The sequence below is a fragment of the Populus trichocarpa genome, chromosome 2, assembly GCF_000002775.5.
Source record: "Populus trichocarpa isolate Nisqually-1 chromosome 2, P.trichocarpa_v4.1, whole genome shotgun sequence".
NCBI lineage: Eukaryota > Viridiplantae > Streptophyta > Magnoliopsida > Malpighiales > Salicaceae > Populus > Populus trichocarpa.
This window is the reverse complement of record NC_037286.2, coordinates 7,801,267-7,818,330: the sequence shown is the minus strand read 5'-3', so window position 1 is coordinate 7,818,330 and position 17,064 is coordinate 7,801,267. Positions and strand designations below refer to the sequence as shown.

General features: G+C 34.9%; 2 protein-coding genes across 5 annotated transcripts; both read right to left on the bottom strand.

Moving 5' to 3' along the window:
* Nucleotides 1–181: 181 nt before the first annotated feature.
* LOC7467200 (O-fucosyltransferase 31) lies at nucleotides 182–3,983 on the bottom strand. Of its 2 annotated transcripts, none has more exons than XM_024596255.2 (10): nucleotides 3,690–3,983; nucleotides 3,548–3,610; nucleotides 3,358–3,439; nucleotides 3,172–3,242; nucleotides 2,957–3,056; nucleotides 2,670–2,808; nucleotides 1,842–2,112; nucleotides 1,254–1,481; nucleotides 900–1,097; nucleotides 182–597 (listed from the first exon to the last, which is right to left on the bottom strand). In XM_024596255.2, the coding sequence occupies exons 1-10, from the start codon at nucleotides 3,813–3,815 to the stop codon at nucleotides 388–390; spliced, it is 1,488 nt and encodes a 495-aa protein (XP_024452023.1). In that variant the 5' UTR covers nucleotides 3,816–3,983; the 3' UTR covers nucleotides 182–387. The 2 variants fall into 2 exon arrangements, with proteins under 2 accessions (XP_024452023.1, XP_002301095.3); XM_002301059.4 differs by having other exon boundaries at nucleotides 2,670–2,873; nucleotides 2,968–3,056; nucleotides 3,690–3,982.
* Nucleotides 3,984–7,996: 4,013 nt separating this feature from the next.
* Nucleotides 7,997–16,429, bottom strand: LOC7467199 (probable ubiquitin-like-specific protease 2B). Of its 3 annotated transcripts, XM_052450533.1 has the most exons (17): nucleotides 16,174–16,428; nucleotides 15,545–15,870; nucleotides 15,362–15,452; nucleotides 15,194–15,243; nucleotides 14,382–14,567; nucleotides 14,227–14,302; nucleotides 13,804–13,912; nucleotides 13,330–13,389; nucleotides 12,434–12,565; nucleotides 11,976–12,176; nucleotides 11,832–11,887; nucleotides 11,665–11,758; nucleotides 11,089–11,179; nucleotides 10,288–10,407; nucleotides 9,484–9,909; nucleotides 8,817–9,329; nucleotides 7,997–8,582 (listed from the first exon to the last, which is right to left on the bottom strand). In XM_052450533.1, exons 1-17 carry the CDS (start codon nucleotides 16,247–16,249, stop codon nucleotides 8,244–8,246), a joined length of 2,946 nt encoding a protein of 981 aa, XP_052306493.1. In that variant the 5' UTR covers nucleotides 16,250–16,428; the 3' UTR covers nucleotides 7,997–8,243. The 3 variants fall into 3 exon arrangements, with proteins under 3 accessions (XP_052306493.1, XP_024452018.2, XP_024452017.2); XM_024596250.2 differs by having other exon boundaries at nucleotides 7,997–9,326; nucleotides 16,174–16,429; XM_024596249.2 differs by having other exon boundaries at nucleotides 7,997–9,329; nucleotides 16,174–16,427.
* Nucleotides 16,430–17,064: the final 635 nt, after the last annotated feature.

Sequence of the window (17,064 nt, the reverse complement as noted above, 5' to 3'; positions counted from 1 at the left end):
TCGGATTGATGTATCTTGCAGACCAATTATCTCAAGCAAATCACAGTTTCTAAAGGTAAACAAATATCATCTATCTACCACAATGACTCAAGATTTCGAGTTCAATGTCATTCGGACATGGCCGCCTGGCATTTGTATTATTTGTCCTGATTTTCAGAATTTCAAAAAATGGCTTTCATAATGGAACAACAATAGAAGATGCTTTTCCAAGTGGCTAAATTGAAATCACCACTCATTCTTTTACAATGTGACTATTAAATGCAACATTATCGGAAGCTGAAGTTAAATTACATCTAAACATCAGAATGTACAAGCCACAAACAGAGTTTACTACTAGGACATCAATGCTTACAAAAATGCAATCTCAAAATTTAGTCCCCATCCCAGTTACGACTGACACGAGCAGTCAGGGATAGGATATGTATATATCGACTGCCTCTCCTTTCTCAGCCTGATCTGCCCTTGTCTACTTTTATGCCCACTGAGAACTGCATACTGAAATTCTGGCCATTCCATGCTCTTGTTCAGGAAAAGCGGGCCCAGCATCACCATGTTTGGTCTTATGGTCTTCAGGTTTAGGTACGCTCTATGTCCAACCTGATAATAGAAGTACCCTGTCACCTTATGGTCGACAAAATTCATATTGCACCACAATATTCACACATAAAATCCAAAGTTATGCATCATGGTTAAATGCGACTTGTGGTATTGCAAAAGTTCCTTTCGCCAGAGACATTAGATATGACTGAGAGCATTGGATCCAACCCTTTCACATAGCCCATGAAAATTCATGATATGGATAGTACTTAATGCCATCTATGATCTTCAAGAAATACTTTGGTTTTATTCAAATAGCAAATGCTTAGAAATATAAATCAACAGAGATCTTTTCTTCTTACCAAAGCATTATGCATATTTCCAGGAGAAGCAGAGATAAAGATGTCACTCTGCAAACTCACATAATAGTCAACTGCAGCCAACAAGGAAGCCTTGCCATCAACCTTTGCCAGTTCCTCTGCAGAGGCAAGGCTCTTTTTATGATCCACAAGGGGGAATAATTTCTTTAAAGCAGAGATCCTTGCTTCTCCACCATAAACCTGAAAATGGCATCCCTCCAACTGTTAAATTCTCACAGGAGAGCAAAGTCTATTGTTTCAGCAAGGCAATTGACAAACAACATACAATACTAAATTGTGAATCCTGAAATAAATGTAAAGCTTCCCAAGTTTCAAGAGAGAAGGTACGATACTAACCTTGTGTGATGCAAGGTAGAGGCGGGTGCTATTGCTGAAGCCCAAAGCTGCTAGCAGCAATCCAATCTCTTCAGGAGTCAATGGACAACGCCCTTGTTTTCTCAATGCCTCATCAGTGAACTGAGAGTTTAAGACTCTTCCCTGCCAAAGCAATTGACGGTATTTTGCTAGAGCAAGTCTTTCAGCTTTACCCCCACCAAAATCACATGATGAATGAGCAGCCATGTCCTGAATGGGGTCAGGTTAGGGTAAGAGCTATTGAAAAACATGCTTGCTTTAAAAGGAAACTCTAGAGTGATAAACAAATAGTATGTGATAGTAATCAAAGGCAATCATCAAGATGGGTGATTATAATGCATTTGTAGAAGCAGGTTTTAATTGACAATGCATGATCAACAAACAATTTTTAGATTTCTTAAAGACTATCGAGGTACGCACATTTACAAACGATGAAGTGCAAGAAAGTTCATACTTTCCAAAAAAAGGTGTCCAATTCTGCAACTAACTCCTTTAATATAGTCCAAAAAAGTTCCCAAATCCAAATATGAAAAGTTTCTGTCCATCATTTGAAAGATTTGAAGAACATACTTTATCAAAGCGAAGATGTAACACGACAAACTTTCCAGACCCCTCTGATTCGGTATCATTCATCCTCTCCTTTAGGAACCCAGTTCCAGAGGTATGAAACTTCTCAAACGGATGGCGGAGACGATTTACGAGTGCATCTCCTAGCACTCTGATATGAGGAACGAAAGTTAGTGCGTGAAAATTGACTTTACAACGTAGGCGTTGGATATTTGGGGGCAATTTGTCAAAAGCCAGGCGGTGAGAAAATGGGGCAATGGCAGCAATTCCATAACTGCAACATTAAAGTTCAATTATGAGTGCAAGAATCAACACAGTGCAGTAAATTGAAGATATATTGATTGGGGTCCTTACATATTTTCCAGCTCAAATCATGAACTAAGATAATTCAAGTGAATTTTGGCAGAATAGCTTAAAATGCAACGATGAAATTGAAAGCAGAGGTAGCTTATAATAAAGCACAATAGCTTTAATTGTCATGTGGCTCTTCAAACCAAATGATGCCAAGTAATCAATGCATAAAGCAAGCCACACTGCTCCATTTGTTTTTCATTTTGACAGCACACCTTGGTCACCAACCTAGCTATTCTTCAATTATTTTCCTTAATGAATACAAGTCGAATAAAGAATGCCTGAAAGTAGACTTATCAACGTGCAAGGAGGACATACCAAAGAAAATCCATAAAAGGAAAATAAATTAATAAAAGAAAAATAGCAGAATTTGAAATAATTACCCAACAGATCCAATAAATCACGAGGAATGGCTTTCTTTTAACTCTGACAATAAAATCATTGGGGTCCTCAAAACAATTTAATAAAAAAATTACTAACCTCTGCAACACAGGCAATACATTTTCCAGATACCAGTCAGCTGAACCATGGACAGGTGCTGTTTTGATTCTCATAGCTCGTATGCCTGTAGCATAATACTCTCTTGTGCTCCACCAGTACTCACTGGGTGGCTCTTTAACTATTGCAACATCATGACTTAGGGTATCAATAAAGTGTTCCACATCAAATATATCCGCAAATGAACTGCATGCAAGAACATGTTCACTTTAAGGTCTCGAGTTTCTACAGCAATCTAGAATGCAAGAGAGGTTGCAAAGGTAGCTTACTCGCAAAGTACCTTGTATCTTGCCAAACAGCATTCACTTCAAGGTGTGGGATCACAAGTGTTGCATTCAGTATTTTGGCAACGGCGACCGCATCACATATCTTTAGTAACAAGAACAAGAAATCACTGTAAGGATCAGTCAAATTCTCACAGAATGGATTTAAAAAAAGAAAAGAAGAAAAAACAGACATGTATTTTGGCAATTCAGTTACTTACTCCCATTCTTTGTTGGTTCAACCCTCCATCAAGAAACACTTGGATATATCCTTGGGACTTTGTTGGCAACGCTTGAATAACATTAAATATAAGAACCCTTGTTAGAAATTGTATTTTCTCATTTATTTCCTAATTTAATTGACAACGAATCTGGTTTATTATTTTAGCTAAACAGTTAATGCTTACTGTGAATCGTGGTGGGTTCAATGCAAGGCTTCCATCCTTGGTAAGGCAAAGGAGACCACAGCTCATTCTTTTGTCTAACAGGCTAACAAAATAAAGAAATAAAAAATGATTGAATGAAAAGGTAGAAAACTGCAAACTTGGAATTTCTTGACCAATTTTAAGAAAGAAGAAAAGGGGGGCACACACTTACAATACGGCGATCTAAAGCAGCTTTCAGTAGAGGCAAATGCCTGGGTTTTGGTGCATTCCACTCCTGCAAATGCAACTAATTTACAGATTAGTACAGGCACAGATAGATATGAAAAATGTTGAGAATAGAAAGCAGAGCGTACGGAGAAGAGAGAAGGATAGGATCGGCTCAACGGGCTGAAGAGATGAGGAGATAAAATGGGTAGAAGAAGGACGAAAAGCCCAGCAAAAGCCATTCGCTGTGACAGATTCTGGTGATGGTACTTCATGAGTTACCCGATTCCAGTTTCTAAATTCGGTTTCGGAAATCTGAAGCTAATTTCATTCTCCGATTCGATTTCACAGGTGAATGCTCAACTGGTAACTCTTTGTTTGCTTGCGGGAAAACGGGAAAGCGGTTGGTTTTTTGTTCTGGATTGATGCTGCAAGTGATGCGTCGTCTATGAACTTAATGACATGTCTTCTTCATTGTGAATCCACGATTCAGATTCACGTCCACGGCCCATCATTGATCATGATAGATTAGCTAACGAATTTCTCGGCCCAAATATATTTTTTTAGTCGAATTAACAAAAATCCAGTATGCAAATAAAAGTAAAATATATTAGTTAAACGTGTCAATTTTATGGTAATTTTTAATTATTTATAATGAATTATATTAAGATTATAAAAGTAGAGATTAATTTACGAGTCTCGAATAATTCTTAACAAGTCATTGACCATAATTGCTATGTGAATTCGAAACACAAATTATTACTTTTATGATATACCGAATTAAATTTTTTCTAGTGTTAAAAAATGATATTCGCATAAAATTAGTACTTTAAGAAAAGTAAGAAAAATTTAAAACCTAGGTTATTAACTGAGTTCAACAAGCCTGATTAATTCAATAATAAGATTAAAAAAATAACGATGGTAAACAAAGCAAAAACAATAACAGTAATTAACCATAAAAAATAAAATATAATTTCATTTTATGTTTATATTTAATTAAATAATTTAATTTAATTCAAAATAAAATTTATATAAAAAAAAAACTAAATTTAATAGAGAATGACAAATAAAAGATCTGAGATAACCCAGATTATTTTCAAAATTAATGAAAATCCTATAGAAAAAAAAAATAACAGAGAAATTTTTTATTAAATAAATATTGAGGGGTAAAATTTTTTAAAAAATAAACTTAAGAAAAAGAAAAAAATACCAAGCTAAACCATGCAAATCTTTTGAACATAGGCTAATCTCTGTACTTTTATTAGATATTAAGACAGGTGCGCAGCGATTCCTTCCCTAACAAAAGAAAGCTCGACTAATCTCAATAACTCACAATTCATAAAATTCTAGACTTGAGCTCAATCAATAAATTCAATTTCCAACTAATTCAATGTTGAAGTATAAAATTATATATATCAATTTAAAAAATCTTCAAGGCAATAAAAATAGCAGTTAAAATAAAGAAAATCAAATCTGGTAGGGAAAAAACTTAAGAATAATGAAATTGCAAAAGAAATAATTTTTAAAAATAATCTCAAATAAAATAAATATCAATCAAAAGAATGAGGATCAAATCTTATGGATAAAGAAATTTAAAAAATACAATTTTATAAATCATTTTAAATAAAAGAAATAGTAATAAAAAAACATGGATTAAATACGAATGAAAAACAAATTGAAGGGTTCCTTTTAAAATTTAGAGGGTCATACATGAAAATCGAGGAAAAAAAAAAGGAGAAAAAAAAAAGGTTGTTGATGCCAAACTAGAAGGAGGTTGGTCACATGCGTCGCGTTGTGATGGAGGGGATGTTAAGACGATTCGAACGCCTCCCTGGATGCCACCATTTGGTTGTTGGACAACGCCACGCGTTGCACGCGCCAACCAATTTGTTTTTTTTAATAATAATCTATATCTATGAAAATACCAAACTACCCCTTAACCACCCTCATTGTAACAAAAAAAAAAGAATGATGAATGTACGAATGCCCCTAAAAGCCAGCTTCACAAAATTTTGATTTTATATGAAATTAAGTCATTTTACTTTGTAAAATTAAAGCGAAATGATGAAATAGTCTCTTGACACCAGGTCAATATTTTTTGTTTTTATGGGTAATTAAGTAATTTTAGAAAGACCTTTATGACCCCAATCAATTTTATAATGACAAACTAACTCCTATAAAAGATCATACTGTCCCAGATGACTAGTTCATTTATTCTTTTTTGTGAAAGACAGAATCATCACTTCACTATCGTAATCCATAATGAAACTACTCACATTTCATAGTGCAGACACTAAGCAGTTTTTTTTTTTTATTAGCATGATTGTATGTGCATTCCTGTAGGGAATTTTTTGGTTATGTTATTAAATTTAGCTTGACCCAATTGGTTACCATGGCAACCTGCTGACCAGGCCCCGAGATCAAGCTTAGTTCCAAATAAAATCATGTAGGAGTTGATCTGGTTGACCTAGTTTTAATGTTTTTTAATATTTAAATGGTGATGTTTTGGATAGACACAGATCAACTCACCTAACCAATCACTCTAGTTAGATTTAATAACTTTTCCCTTTAGAATCTATTTTTTATTTAATTATACGATAGTAAAAATAAACATTCACAGGGAAAAAAAAACAATGAATAAAATTGTGAAGGAAAAATATATTTTTTTCTCTCTCGTGAAATCGTCTCTTATGTTTAATGTATTTTTTTTATGATTAAACTATTTTTTTGTTAGTAGCATAATTCATTGAATAAAAAACAACAGTAATAAGAAAAAAAATATTCATAAAAACTATAATTATTTGAACTTAAAAAGAAAAAAAGTATACTTTTAATCAAAACCTAGTTTTCTTACTCACATTTATTTTTTATTCTGACAAAATAATTTCTTTATCAAAATTTTTATTTTTTAAACAAGAACTTATTATGATCACAAAAACAAGCTTCAAATAAAAATCTAAAAAATCATGAATTGATCATTTTCATGCATCTACATGAAAAAAAATCAAGTTTCAAATCTATTTTTTTTTAAAAAAATTAGATTTGAAACTTGATTAATAAATATAAAAATAATTATTTTATGCTCCTTAAATACCAATGAACAAATTATTTTAAAATTTTGACATATTAGGCTAACACATAATTATTCATAAAAATCAATAATATCATCTTATAAAAAACCGATCTTCTTAAAAACAATTGCATATTTAAATAATAACTTGTATATTATTGTAATAAACTGATTTGAAGAGAATTTTTTTAATAAAAAATAAAAAGAAAAAAGAAAAAAAATATCTAAAACAAGGACAAACACGAATGAGCTTGGGCAAGTATGAAATGTGAAATCTTAAAAATCAAGGGCCAAAATAAAAAAATAATATTTTAGAAAGTAAACTATACTTTTCTGCATAAATGAACAAATGAACAGTAAAAATGAAAAAAAGGTTACTTTTTTGTTTCTTTGTTAAATTTGGTCCTTTTCTTTTTAATTTTTTAATTGATAAAATCAAATTTTATTTATCAAAATCAAGTATTAATTTAATAGTAAGATATTTTTTTGATACTACGAATATGAAAAAACACGTTAACCAAAATGAATTATTTCACTTAAAACCATGTGAACATACTATAAAATGATAAAATTAAAAAGAAGTTAAGTGATTGAAATGGATATTTGCTCAAGAAAAAAAAAAAAAGGAACCATACACTGAAACAATCTACATTGCACTTGAATCTGCGCTACAATGAAGTGAAACGAATAGAAAAACAACATTCCCCTTTTAGTTTTTCTTATAATTATAATTATAATGTTATGGAGAGCTTACATACCATGTAAGAATATGACTCCATTGTTAAAAACAATGAATTATTATTTCTATGGTGGCATTTAGCAGATTATATCCGTTTTACAAACATGGGTTTAATCAAGATTTGTTTTTTTCCCCTCATAGAACAACTAAAAGCATATTATCCTGAGGAATTTGTTTTTCAAAATCTACATTTAGGTTCAAACACGACTGGTAACGTGGAAAGGAAACCCTATTGTTTTTTAATCAAGACACCTATGTATTTATTTACATAAGGAATATATATATATGTTCTCATTTCATTGAACCTAATGCGATCCGGCCCATTTACTTAATTTAGCTAGGCCCATTCGAGTGGAGATCTGCATTACTTTTGAGACATGATAACAGCGACCTCAATCCTCAAGCTTTGAGCATTGCCGATGCAACCTGCTGCAACTAAATGCCTCCGATGCAATCACTGCTCTTGCTGGTAAGCTACAAGAACACGTAAGCTACAAGAATTAGTAACAAAAGCAGCCCTTTTCCATAGAGAGTTTCCAGTTGTATATGGTTTAAACTTGCTCTATGAGCGAAGTGAAACGAAACGACAAAGCAATTAAGTAATCAAATATTCCACGCATACCAGACAAATTGCAGAACAAATCAAATGCCGGCAAATATAGATATGCTCGATTATATATTTGCTTGGCAGGCCTCAATATAGAACTTCAACCAATCACTAATCACCATGACAGCAACTGCACCTAAACAATTTTCCTACAGCCGTCCACCAGTTATTGTCAATACAGAGACGTGACACGCTATTCACAGATTGATTCATCAACATCTAGTGAGATCCCGGGAAACAATTATATGTAAACAAAATAAGTGGGAAATTCCCATCTCCAGTCTAAATTACAAATTCAGATCCTTTGACAGGCTTCTGGTGATTTCTCCATCAACTTCATGCGGAGGGAAAAGCCTGGGCCTCTTTGCAGCTTGCTGTTCATCTGATTCTACTAATATCACATGATCACCAAACATTTGCATATCATTCTCTGTGGCCTCCGTCTTTTGCAAATCTTGATGTAATCCATTCCCTAACAAAGCATGGTCTTCTTGCAATGATGCAGATAAATTTTCCTGACACGAGGCAAGGTTACCGTTCTCATTGCCATGACCAATCCTGTCAGTGTCATCAATACCTTCAAGGTTATGTATACCTTCAATTGTTTGCATATCATCCTGAGTGACCTCTGCCACATTCTCTACCAAGTTGTTGTTCTCATTGCCATGACCAATCCTGTCAGTGTCATCAATACCTTCAAGGTTATGTATACCTTCAATTGTTTGCATATCATCCTGAGTGACCTCTGCCACATTCTCTACCAAGTTGTTGTTCTCATTGCCATGACCAATCCTGTCAGTGTCATCAATACCTTCAAGGTTATGTATACCTTCAATTGTTTGCATATCATCCTGAGTGACCTCTGCCACATTCTCTACCAAGTTGTTGTCCTCTTGCAGCGGTGCTGAGAAATTTCCCTGACAAGAGGCGAGACTGACATTCTCATTGCCATCGTCAATCCTGTGAGTGTCCTCACTACCTTCAAGGTTTTGTATATCTCCAAAGGCAGGATTCTCAAGCATCTCACTAGAGGCAGCAGCAAGGCTTGTTGTCAAACACTCTATGTTTTCCATCAAAGAAGATGTTTGTTGATCAGATTTCTCTTTCTGACATAGACCTACATCTTCCTTAACTGGACAATTTTCAATGATTCCTACATCTGAATCATCAGAGGCACAGTCTGATGTTTCTGAAGATGAACCATTGTCATCTGCTTGCAAAGAAATCCCTGGATTCCAGGAATCATCAGCCCCAAAGCCTCTAAAAGAACATGATATAGAACCATCCTGAGGAGGTATTCCTGCAATTTGCTGAAAAACAGCCTCTCCAGAAGAGAAATACACAAACTGCTCGCCAGTTTCTGTATCATCCTGCTGCAAAACCAAAAAAAGTGTCAAGCATAAAAATTCAAAAGAGACCGTTGGCGGACCTCTTTTACCACTTTCAAGTTTCAACTAACAAAAAGAAAGCACTGTAAATTGCATGCCTACGAAACCATTTAGCTAGAATAATAGATAAGGTCAATACCTCTATCTGTGACATAGTATCATTAAGGTGGTAATAAGACGATGACTGGTCAAAGGATGGACAGTGTGTAAGTAATGATCCAGCAGCAACTCCTGGCTCAAAAAATTCCCTGAGAACTAAGCCAGAATCATCAACACAATGAGAATTCCTCACAGAAGATGCTTCCAATAGAGTAATTTCAATGCCCTGGCCAGGATCAGAACTTGATAAATTAACATGACAAGCTCCAGCAGGTGTGCATCTCTCTGAAACAAGCCCCAATCCAGATTCTTTCCCATTCATTTCTGAAAAATCAGACTGAGGTTCATTGCTGCAACCACCAGAAGAAACTTCCCGAGAACGATTTTGAAGAAGCTCCGAAATTAGCCTCTGGATAAGAGTACGCTTGAGAGAAGCTTCAGCAGGAGGAAACCAGTCCCCATTAAGCTGTTCATTCAAGGAAAAATCAAGAAAAGTAGAGTAACTGTGTACGACTAAACATATGAAAGGCTGAACAAACAAATAATCAATTACAGTATCAATATTCAAGTAAAACAGTCTGTGTCTAAAATAAAAATGTTCAGGCCTTCAGGGTGCTTTGCTACATAAATTAACAAAAAAAAGGGTTAATTATCAACATAGTTCAAGGATTAGGGGCAATATAACTCCCATGTATTGCCAGGATTCACTCCCATGTATTGCCATGATTTCTGTTCACTATCTTGCAGAATTCAAAATGCAACTTTCTACCATGTTCAGACCCTTGGCTTTGGAAAAATAGAAATGCAATATCTTTCAGAGAAACATCTGATGGGGTGAACTTACAAACTTATTGAACTCGTTTATTCTGAATGGGCTAAAATTCACAGGGGCCTCTACCAAAAACAGTTCCAGATAGTGAAGCAGGAACAAGCCACAATCAAATGAATTTTCTTGCTGTGGCAGCTGATAAGACACATGAACAAAATGTAAGAACAATCACAGTACACAAACCCCAAACAGATCATAAAACCATGCATCAGACAAAAACATACAGGCCGAAGCTTATAACATAACAATGCGGCAAATTACTGCACAAATACACACTATCTTATCACAAAAAGCAATACAAAATTGCCTTTTCTTCATGAATTTTTAAGCATCATAGTAATAATATATCGTTAGGCAACAACTTTCAACGAGATCTGATTTACTTGAAAATGAGGAGCAAGCAAACAAATCCCAAAACATGTTGCAGTCAGATTATATTTGCACATAATGATATTTTCATTTATATATGAATTGTGGATTCTAAACATAAAAAAGCCACCTTATATAATGCTAGAAAAGAACTTCAACTGAATGAAACTTAATCCATGAAAATACTTTCCTCTATTTACTAGATATCATATCCCATTTAAGATAACACAAACAGTTCCATAAGCTTAAAGTGTTGGTCATCTGATTTAGCTATTCATACTAAAGGGAGATCATGATCCATAATGTATGTGCAAAGAGGACCTGAAACTCCCTTCACATTTTTCCTTCTCTATATGCCCAGATAACAAAAGATAGCTTCTATTGGAACTGTTCTGCAGTAATACACTCTGAAGTAGTTAAATTTATTAACCAAGACTAGGCAAATACCTCAAGAGGGACAAACCGCAAATTCAAGAATTTTGAAGACATGTCTTCTGATGTGTCCTTCTGCCTCACTTTCCACTCTTCCCATAAATAACTGTCATTTCAGTGAATGAAAGTGACATATAAATAACAAGGGGTTGCTTTCAGAAAATTATACAATAAAATGAAGGTTTTCAAGGAAAAGGATAAAAAAGAACGAATGGGAGAGAGAGATGTGTGTGCCATAAAACTTGCATTGTTATACATGAGCAAGATGACAGTTGAAAAAATAATCAACATGGAAACATGATGGTTTATCCATGTGTGACAGGCAAATTGACAAATTGAAGCGACATGTCACCTTCAGTGTGATGGGGGGTGAAGATGGACAACAATGGGAATCACTATTTGATTGTTAGGAGTTTCAATATAGTATGATTACTCTATTTTTTTAGCAGTCATACTATATTGAAATTCCAAAATAATCAAATACTAATTCCCATTGTTGTTCCTCTTCATTTCCCATTAGTGTGTCCAGAAATATGCATGCACAGATATGTTGACAAACAAAAAGGTACAAACAAGTATAAAAGGTAATACCTTTGAACTAGATTTTTGAGACCTGCATGAGTTCCTTTGATAGAATCCAAGTGCAAAATACATGGTACTATGACAGATTTTGATGTATCTTCATCTGAAATTTGATGCAAACATATAAACACAAGGCTGATCACCACTCAACATCATGCATTCCACCAAGAACTCACCTTTCACACCAGCTACTTCACCAGGATGGCATATGACTAATAAACTCCAGTGAAGACTGTAATTAAAACATGCATACAAATTACACTAGCAAAGGAATAAAATCACATTGTAAAAGAAAGGTGTTATTTTAACTATTTTCTTACTTGAAATTTACAGGGATGAAAATGTAATCTTTTCCAAATATATCCACTTTTCTGGTCCATTTATGAACGCGTAAAAAAGCAGCTCTGCCATCTTTCACACTGGATGGATCTTTGTCTAGATCAGCAAGCTTCCTAAAGAAAAAACTATTGAAAAAATGGTATCTGTGCTTTTCCTCAGGAGGAATCTGATTCTTCAAATACCTGCGACCCAATCATATTTTTTTTTTCATAAAAAAAGCACATTACTGTAAAACCATAGCAAATTCTAACAGATGTAGGAGTATGAAATAGTAATGGAGTTGCATATATAAATTAAAAAAAGCACGTAAAAACTCGATCCTCAGTTCTTTTCAAAATTATCTCACCAGAAACAAGTTATGTGACACAACCTTAACATCCTAAGGACTAGAAATGGATTGGTTGCAACTAAATGAAAACGTTGCATAACATAGACTTACTTAATGTAAAAGTCAATAATTGTATCATTGATGAAAGTCTCTGGTTGTAATAGATCAACATCTCTCTTGCTAATGGAAACTGCATCTGAATCCCCTTTTGGATAGATAACATCTTCAAACTCCACATCAAAACTGTGAAAGTGCCAAGATTATTCAGTAACTTACTATAACAACTACAGCATATGTGTTTGTACTAACAGCAAAAGATTTACATATCCCACTGGTGCAAAGGAGACAAAGAATATCTTCTCTGAGGATTAGAAATCAAGGAATATGCACACAGCGCACAAGCACACGAATAAAAACTAATATTATCGGTTTCAAAATTATAGAAGTCCAGAACCTTCATCTAAAAGCACATTCTGCAAAGCGGATGAAACTCAGATGGAAAATTCTGTCAAATTTTTCTTATACAGTTTTCATATTAACATATATCTCAAAGCACACTTCATTTGGAGGTTAAGGGGGGAGCTTGCATGTAAATCTTCTGGGACAATAATAAATGTTTACATGGTGGAAGAAAGGAAGAAAGAACACTTGAGCCCAAGGGCCACTCACCTACTGCTTTAATGATTAACACTAATATGTTCATCAGCAATAGATAGAAAATCTATCCCACACAACCAAAGATGAATTTGTTTTGACTGAATCTTAAGATGGTAGGAAAGATCAAGAACTATGATACCTAATTTACCTTTATAAACAATAAAAACAGCCCCAGGATGTAATTGATTGAATTTGCATAATTTTAATGCAGTTTGATCCATAAGTAAAGTGGAGAATATAGAGACATGAAACCACAAAGGAATCTGGAACCAACAGATGAATTGAAGCAGGGTGGCAAGAGAACCAAGAAATACATTTCATTGCCCAACACTAAGGGGGCTATTACTCACCTCGGGAAATAACGCCTCTGTTGAAGTAAGTCCACTCCTCCATCCATTGCACTATCCATACTGCAAGCAAATGGAGAAAAGAAAAGGCAAGAAAAGTAAAATGATATAATAACAGGGCAGCAATAAAAATTCACCAAAAAAAAAAAACACGGAGAGAGAGAAGAGACTGCCAAGCCAGCCTTCCTCAACATTTAGCAAACACAAATCTTTCTATCCTTGAGCTAAGTAATTTTTAGTATATCAACAGGATGGATAAGTACTCAAAAGTTGTGGCCAAGCAACAAGCAAGTTTTTAGCCAGTATAAACTGGCACTACATGGAAAGCAAAAGAAGTTATTTAATGGGTAAAATAGTACCTTCATTGGAGGCATTGGCACAAGCCTCCAAGTGTAATTTAAGCATGAAGCATAGAAAATTAGATGAAAGCTAAATTGTAACAAATAACTTCAGATGGCAGCAATTCAGCAAACTTACTCATGTATAACGCTCAGTAGAGCTGAGTACTTCAAGTTTAAAGATGAAATCTCTTCCCATTTCCTGGACCAATTTGGCTCAACAACTGCAACCTCCAACTCCTCCACACCTACACCGACAAATAAAATTAGCAAATTAAGAGCAAGGAACTTTAGTTGTGCATGATATAATCATACCAAAAAAAAAAATTGCAACTCATCAGATCAATGAACTCAATATTGAGGCAAATCCACTGTACATGTGTCACCAATTTCACAAATTTGCAATATTGTGTTCATATATATTGTGTCTGAAATGCTAGAATAGCAATTAGCTGGGGAACTTTAAAATACTTTTGGCTGCTCACGTGAATTGCCTCAATATTGAGCTCATGAATACATGAAAACAAAATATGAAGCACCAAACCACTACAAGGCTACTAACCTGACATGCCATGTGTGGTATCAGCTTGTACTGCATCCTTTGAAAGTATGTTGAGCTTAATTGTTACAGTTCCAAACTGAACACGTAATAAATACAACTTATTAGGCATGCTAAAATAGCACAAGTTATATTCCCATAAGGTAGCTAAAACTTACTCTTTGAAGATTCTGAGACTCAATACTAACAATGTCTTCAATTCCCGCTTCAAAGCCAAAGGTTCCTTCGTCTCCATGTGCAGTTGCACCATTTATTTTAACACCACCATAAGAAAACGTCATCACACACCCAGAACAATGTTTACCCCGGTATACAACATAATCAACAAGAAGATTAATCCCCCCCTGCAAATCACACAAAAAACATATAATTACTAATCTTGAAAATTCTTTCTGAAAAGATGTATAAAACTGAGCCAGTAGCCATTTGCTCATTGAACAGCATACATAAAATGAGTGGGGAAAAAAATCCCCACCAAACCAAATATGAAATGGATTGATTGATTGATTTTAAAACATGAAGCACATGTCTGAGGTTCAATACTAACTGGTTATTCATTTTTACAAAATGCAATTAGCATAGCTTAACAAGTAGAAGAAGAAACAAAACTTGGATGCAATACCAAAAAGGTGGAATTGCCATGGAAAAAGCTTTGTAATGTTAACCTTCAGCAGCTAAACGCATTAGCCTGTAGTGTCCAAGACACTCAAGCAACAAATAACACTCAAATAGGAGTCTTGGTATGAGGTTGGAGAACATATAAGCTAATTCAAGAAAATAACACAGGAATAACAACCTAGAAAGCCAGACTAAAATCAGAAAACCTGCAATTGCTAAGTGACTGAAGTCACCGAACACCTTAAAGCAAGTATGATACAGGATATCAAATACAGGATAAACTTAATAGAAACCTGTCTCGTTCCTGATTCAATATAAACTTAATTAATTCATGACAGAGAAAATTTTGTACCACTTCTGCGTAGCTGAAACAATTGGTTGGTGTGGGGCCATTTAAAATAACTGTAATCACGCAGAAAACCACAGTAAGTTAGAAAAAGAAGAGAAGGAAAAGAAAGAAAGAAAAAGAAAACCCCCACAGATAGCACAATATCCAGTAAATGATATCATGAGAAAATACCGCTAGCCTCTGTAATATCAGGAGTGGGGCTTGATGGAGAACAATCCTCCATGTGGTCATCAACATCTAATTGCCCATCATCAGCCTCACTCTGTAGAATTTTCAAACAAAGCAAAGCAAGACTTCATAATCAATTTCATGATTGAAAACATAACTCGTCAGCCATAGGAGAAGCCAACATACACTGGACGGTGGAGAGTCTCTATGACCACGGTTTAATTGGCTTTCCCCAGGCAAAGGTGCTTCATGGCATGAAATTATCCTCTCGTCTTCACTGAAAAGCCTTTTCGACTCAAAATCATCGACCCGAAAACAAAAGCCTTGATCATGACTTAAAGAAGTGAGTAGGGGAACAGCATCAGAACCAGAATTTCCTTCTTCAGTGATTAAGTCGTCTCTAACAGTTCCGGGCTGAACACAAGTATCAGCATTATCACAGCCAATAGCATCAGCATCTACACAAACTAAACTGCCGGATTCCTTTCCAGGAACATCACATTCCTGGGCAACTGGAACACACGGTTAACAAAAATCAGTAATATCAAACCTAAAATTAATCTCCTAAAACAATAAACACGCGCAAATTCTACTTTTACTTCAATCAGAAAAGAAAAATATCCCTAAATAATCAAAATAATTCGAACTCCCAATTTAGAATATTAGTACTACGGCATAACTAATTTCTTCTTCAATTACATGATTTTTACTATAATTTTCCATAAAAGGAAATAAAAAGTGGCTGCAAGTACAGCATTCGAGAAACTGGTACTCGGAAATGAAGGGATTGTCGAGACTAGGGTTTTTGAACTTGCCTAAGACTTTACCAGCTGCTAATTCAGCTATCTCGTTTTCTTCTTTGAAATCGAAGACTTCGAGTCCGTTCTTCATCGTCGCTGCCGGGAGAGATCGCTATCAATAGCGAGTGAGTCAATACCGGAGTCAGCTAATCAGAGAGATTTTTCCGAGACCCAGTCGCTTATGAGGCGTTATTACGGATTTTTAATTTATTGTAACAAAGAGAGACCTAAATTTTGCAAAGCCAATTAAAGGGAAACGTCAACCGACTTGCTGGGAGAAAATATAAAAGGTCATTTGTTAGAATTTGGATTGGCAGTTCACGCTCCAATTCAGCGGATGAAAGGCACGCGTTGATCGTGGGAGCTCTGTTTTTTTTGGGATCTGATGTCTGGATCCTGATGGCAAAGGGGTCCACGCTATTGATAGCGCGTGTTGTTTGAGAGTTGTGTTAGGTAAGTGAAAAAATGATTTTCTGTTGAAAAGTAATAAAGAAGTAATAAATAATTTGGCACACACTGGTCAGAAGAAGAAAGAAGAAAAGAAGGGGGGAATGCTCGCTCTTCTGCATACAGTTCAGTTCGATTCCTAAATTTTATTTTATTTTTCAAGTAATTTTATTTTGGTAACCCGGGGTGTTTGAACCAGCTTACGCGCATCATAACTAATCCCCGAACTTAATGAACACCTTGCAAGCCCAGTAGACAGATAAGATACCACAAGGATGATAAGCGTGCACGCTGAGACTCGAACCCAAATGATAGAGGCAAGAAACCTTGCTTATGCTACTGAGCCACAAGCCTAGTGTTTTTTTTTTATTTTTAAAAGTCTTTGATTGTACAAATGGTTTAATGTTGCAAATATTCAAATTATATGTCCAAAAATTGTTTGTTGTCTTTTATAACTGG

Coding starts and splice junctions, on each gene's coding strand:
- LOC7467200 (XM_002301059.4), bottom strand. CDS start 3,815: ATGAAGTACCATCACCAGAATCTGTCACAGCGAATGGCTTTTGCTGGG. Junction 3,611..3,689: donor CCTATCCTTCTCTCTTCTCC/GTACGCTCTGCT, acceptor TTGCATTTGCAG/GAGTGGAATGCACCAAAACC. Junction 1,098..1,253: donor TCTACCTTGCATCACACAAG/GTTAGTATCGTA, acceptor TGCCATTTTCAG/GTTTATGGTGGAGAAGCAAG.
- LOC7467199 (XM_024596249.2), bottom strand. CDS start 16,249: ATGAAGAACGGACTCGAAGTCTTCGATTTCAAAGAAGAAAACGAGATA. Junction 11,888..11,975: donor TTCATCCCTGTAAATTTCAA/GTAAGAAAATAG, acceptor TTTTAATTACAG/TCTTCACTGGAGTTTATTAG. Junction 10,408..11,088: donor TGCGGTTTGTCCCTCTTGAG/GTATTTGCCTAG, acceptor GTGTCTTATCAG/CTGCCACAGCAAGAAAATTC.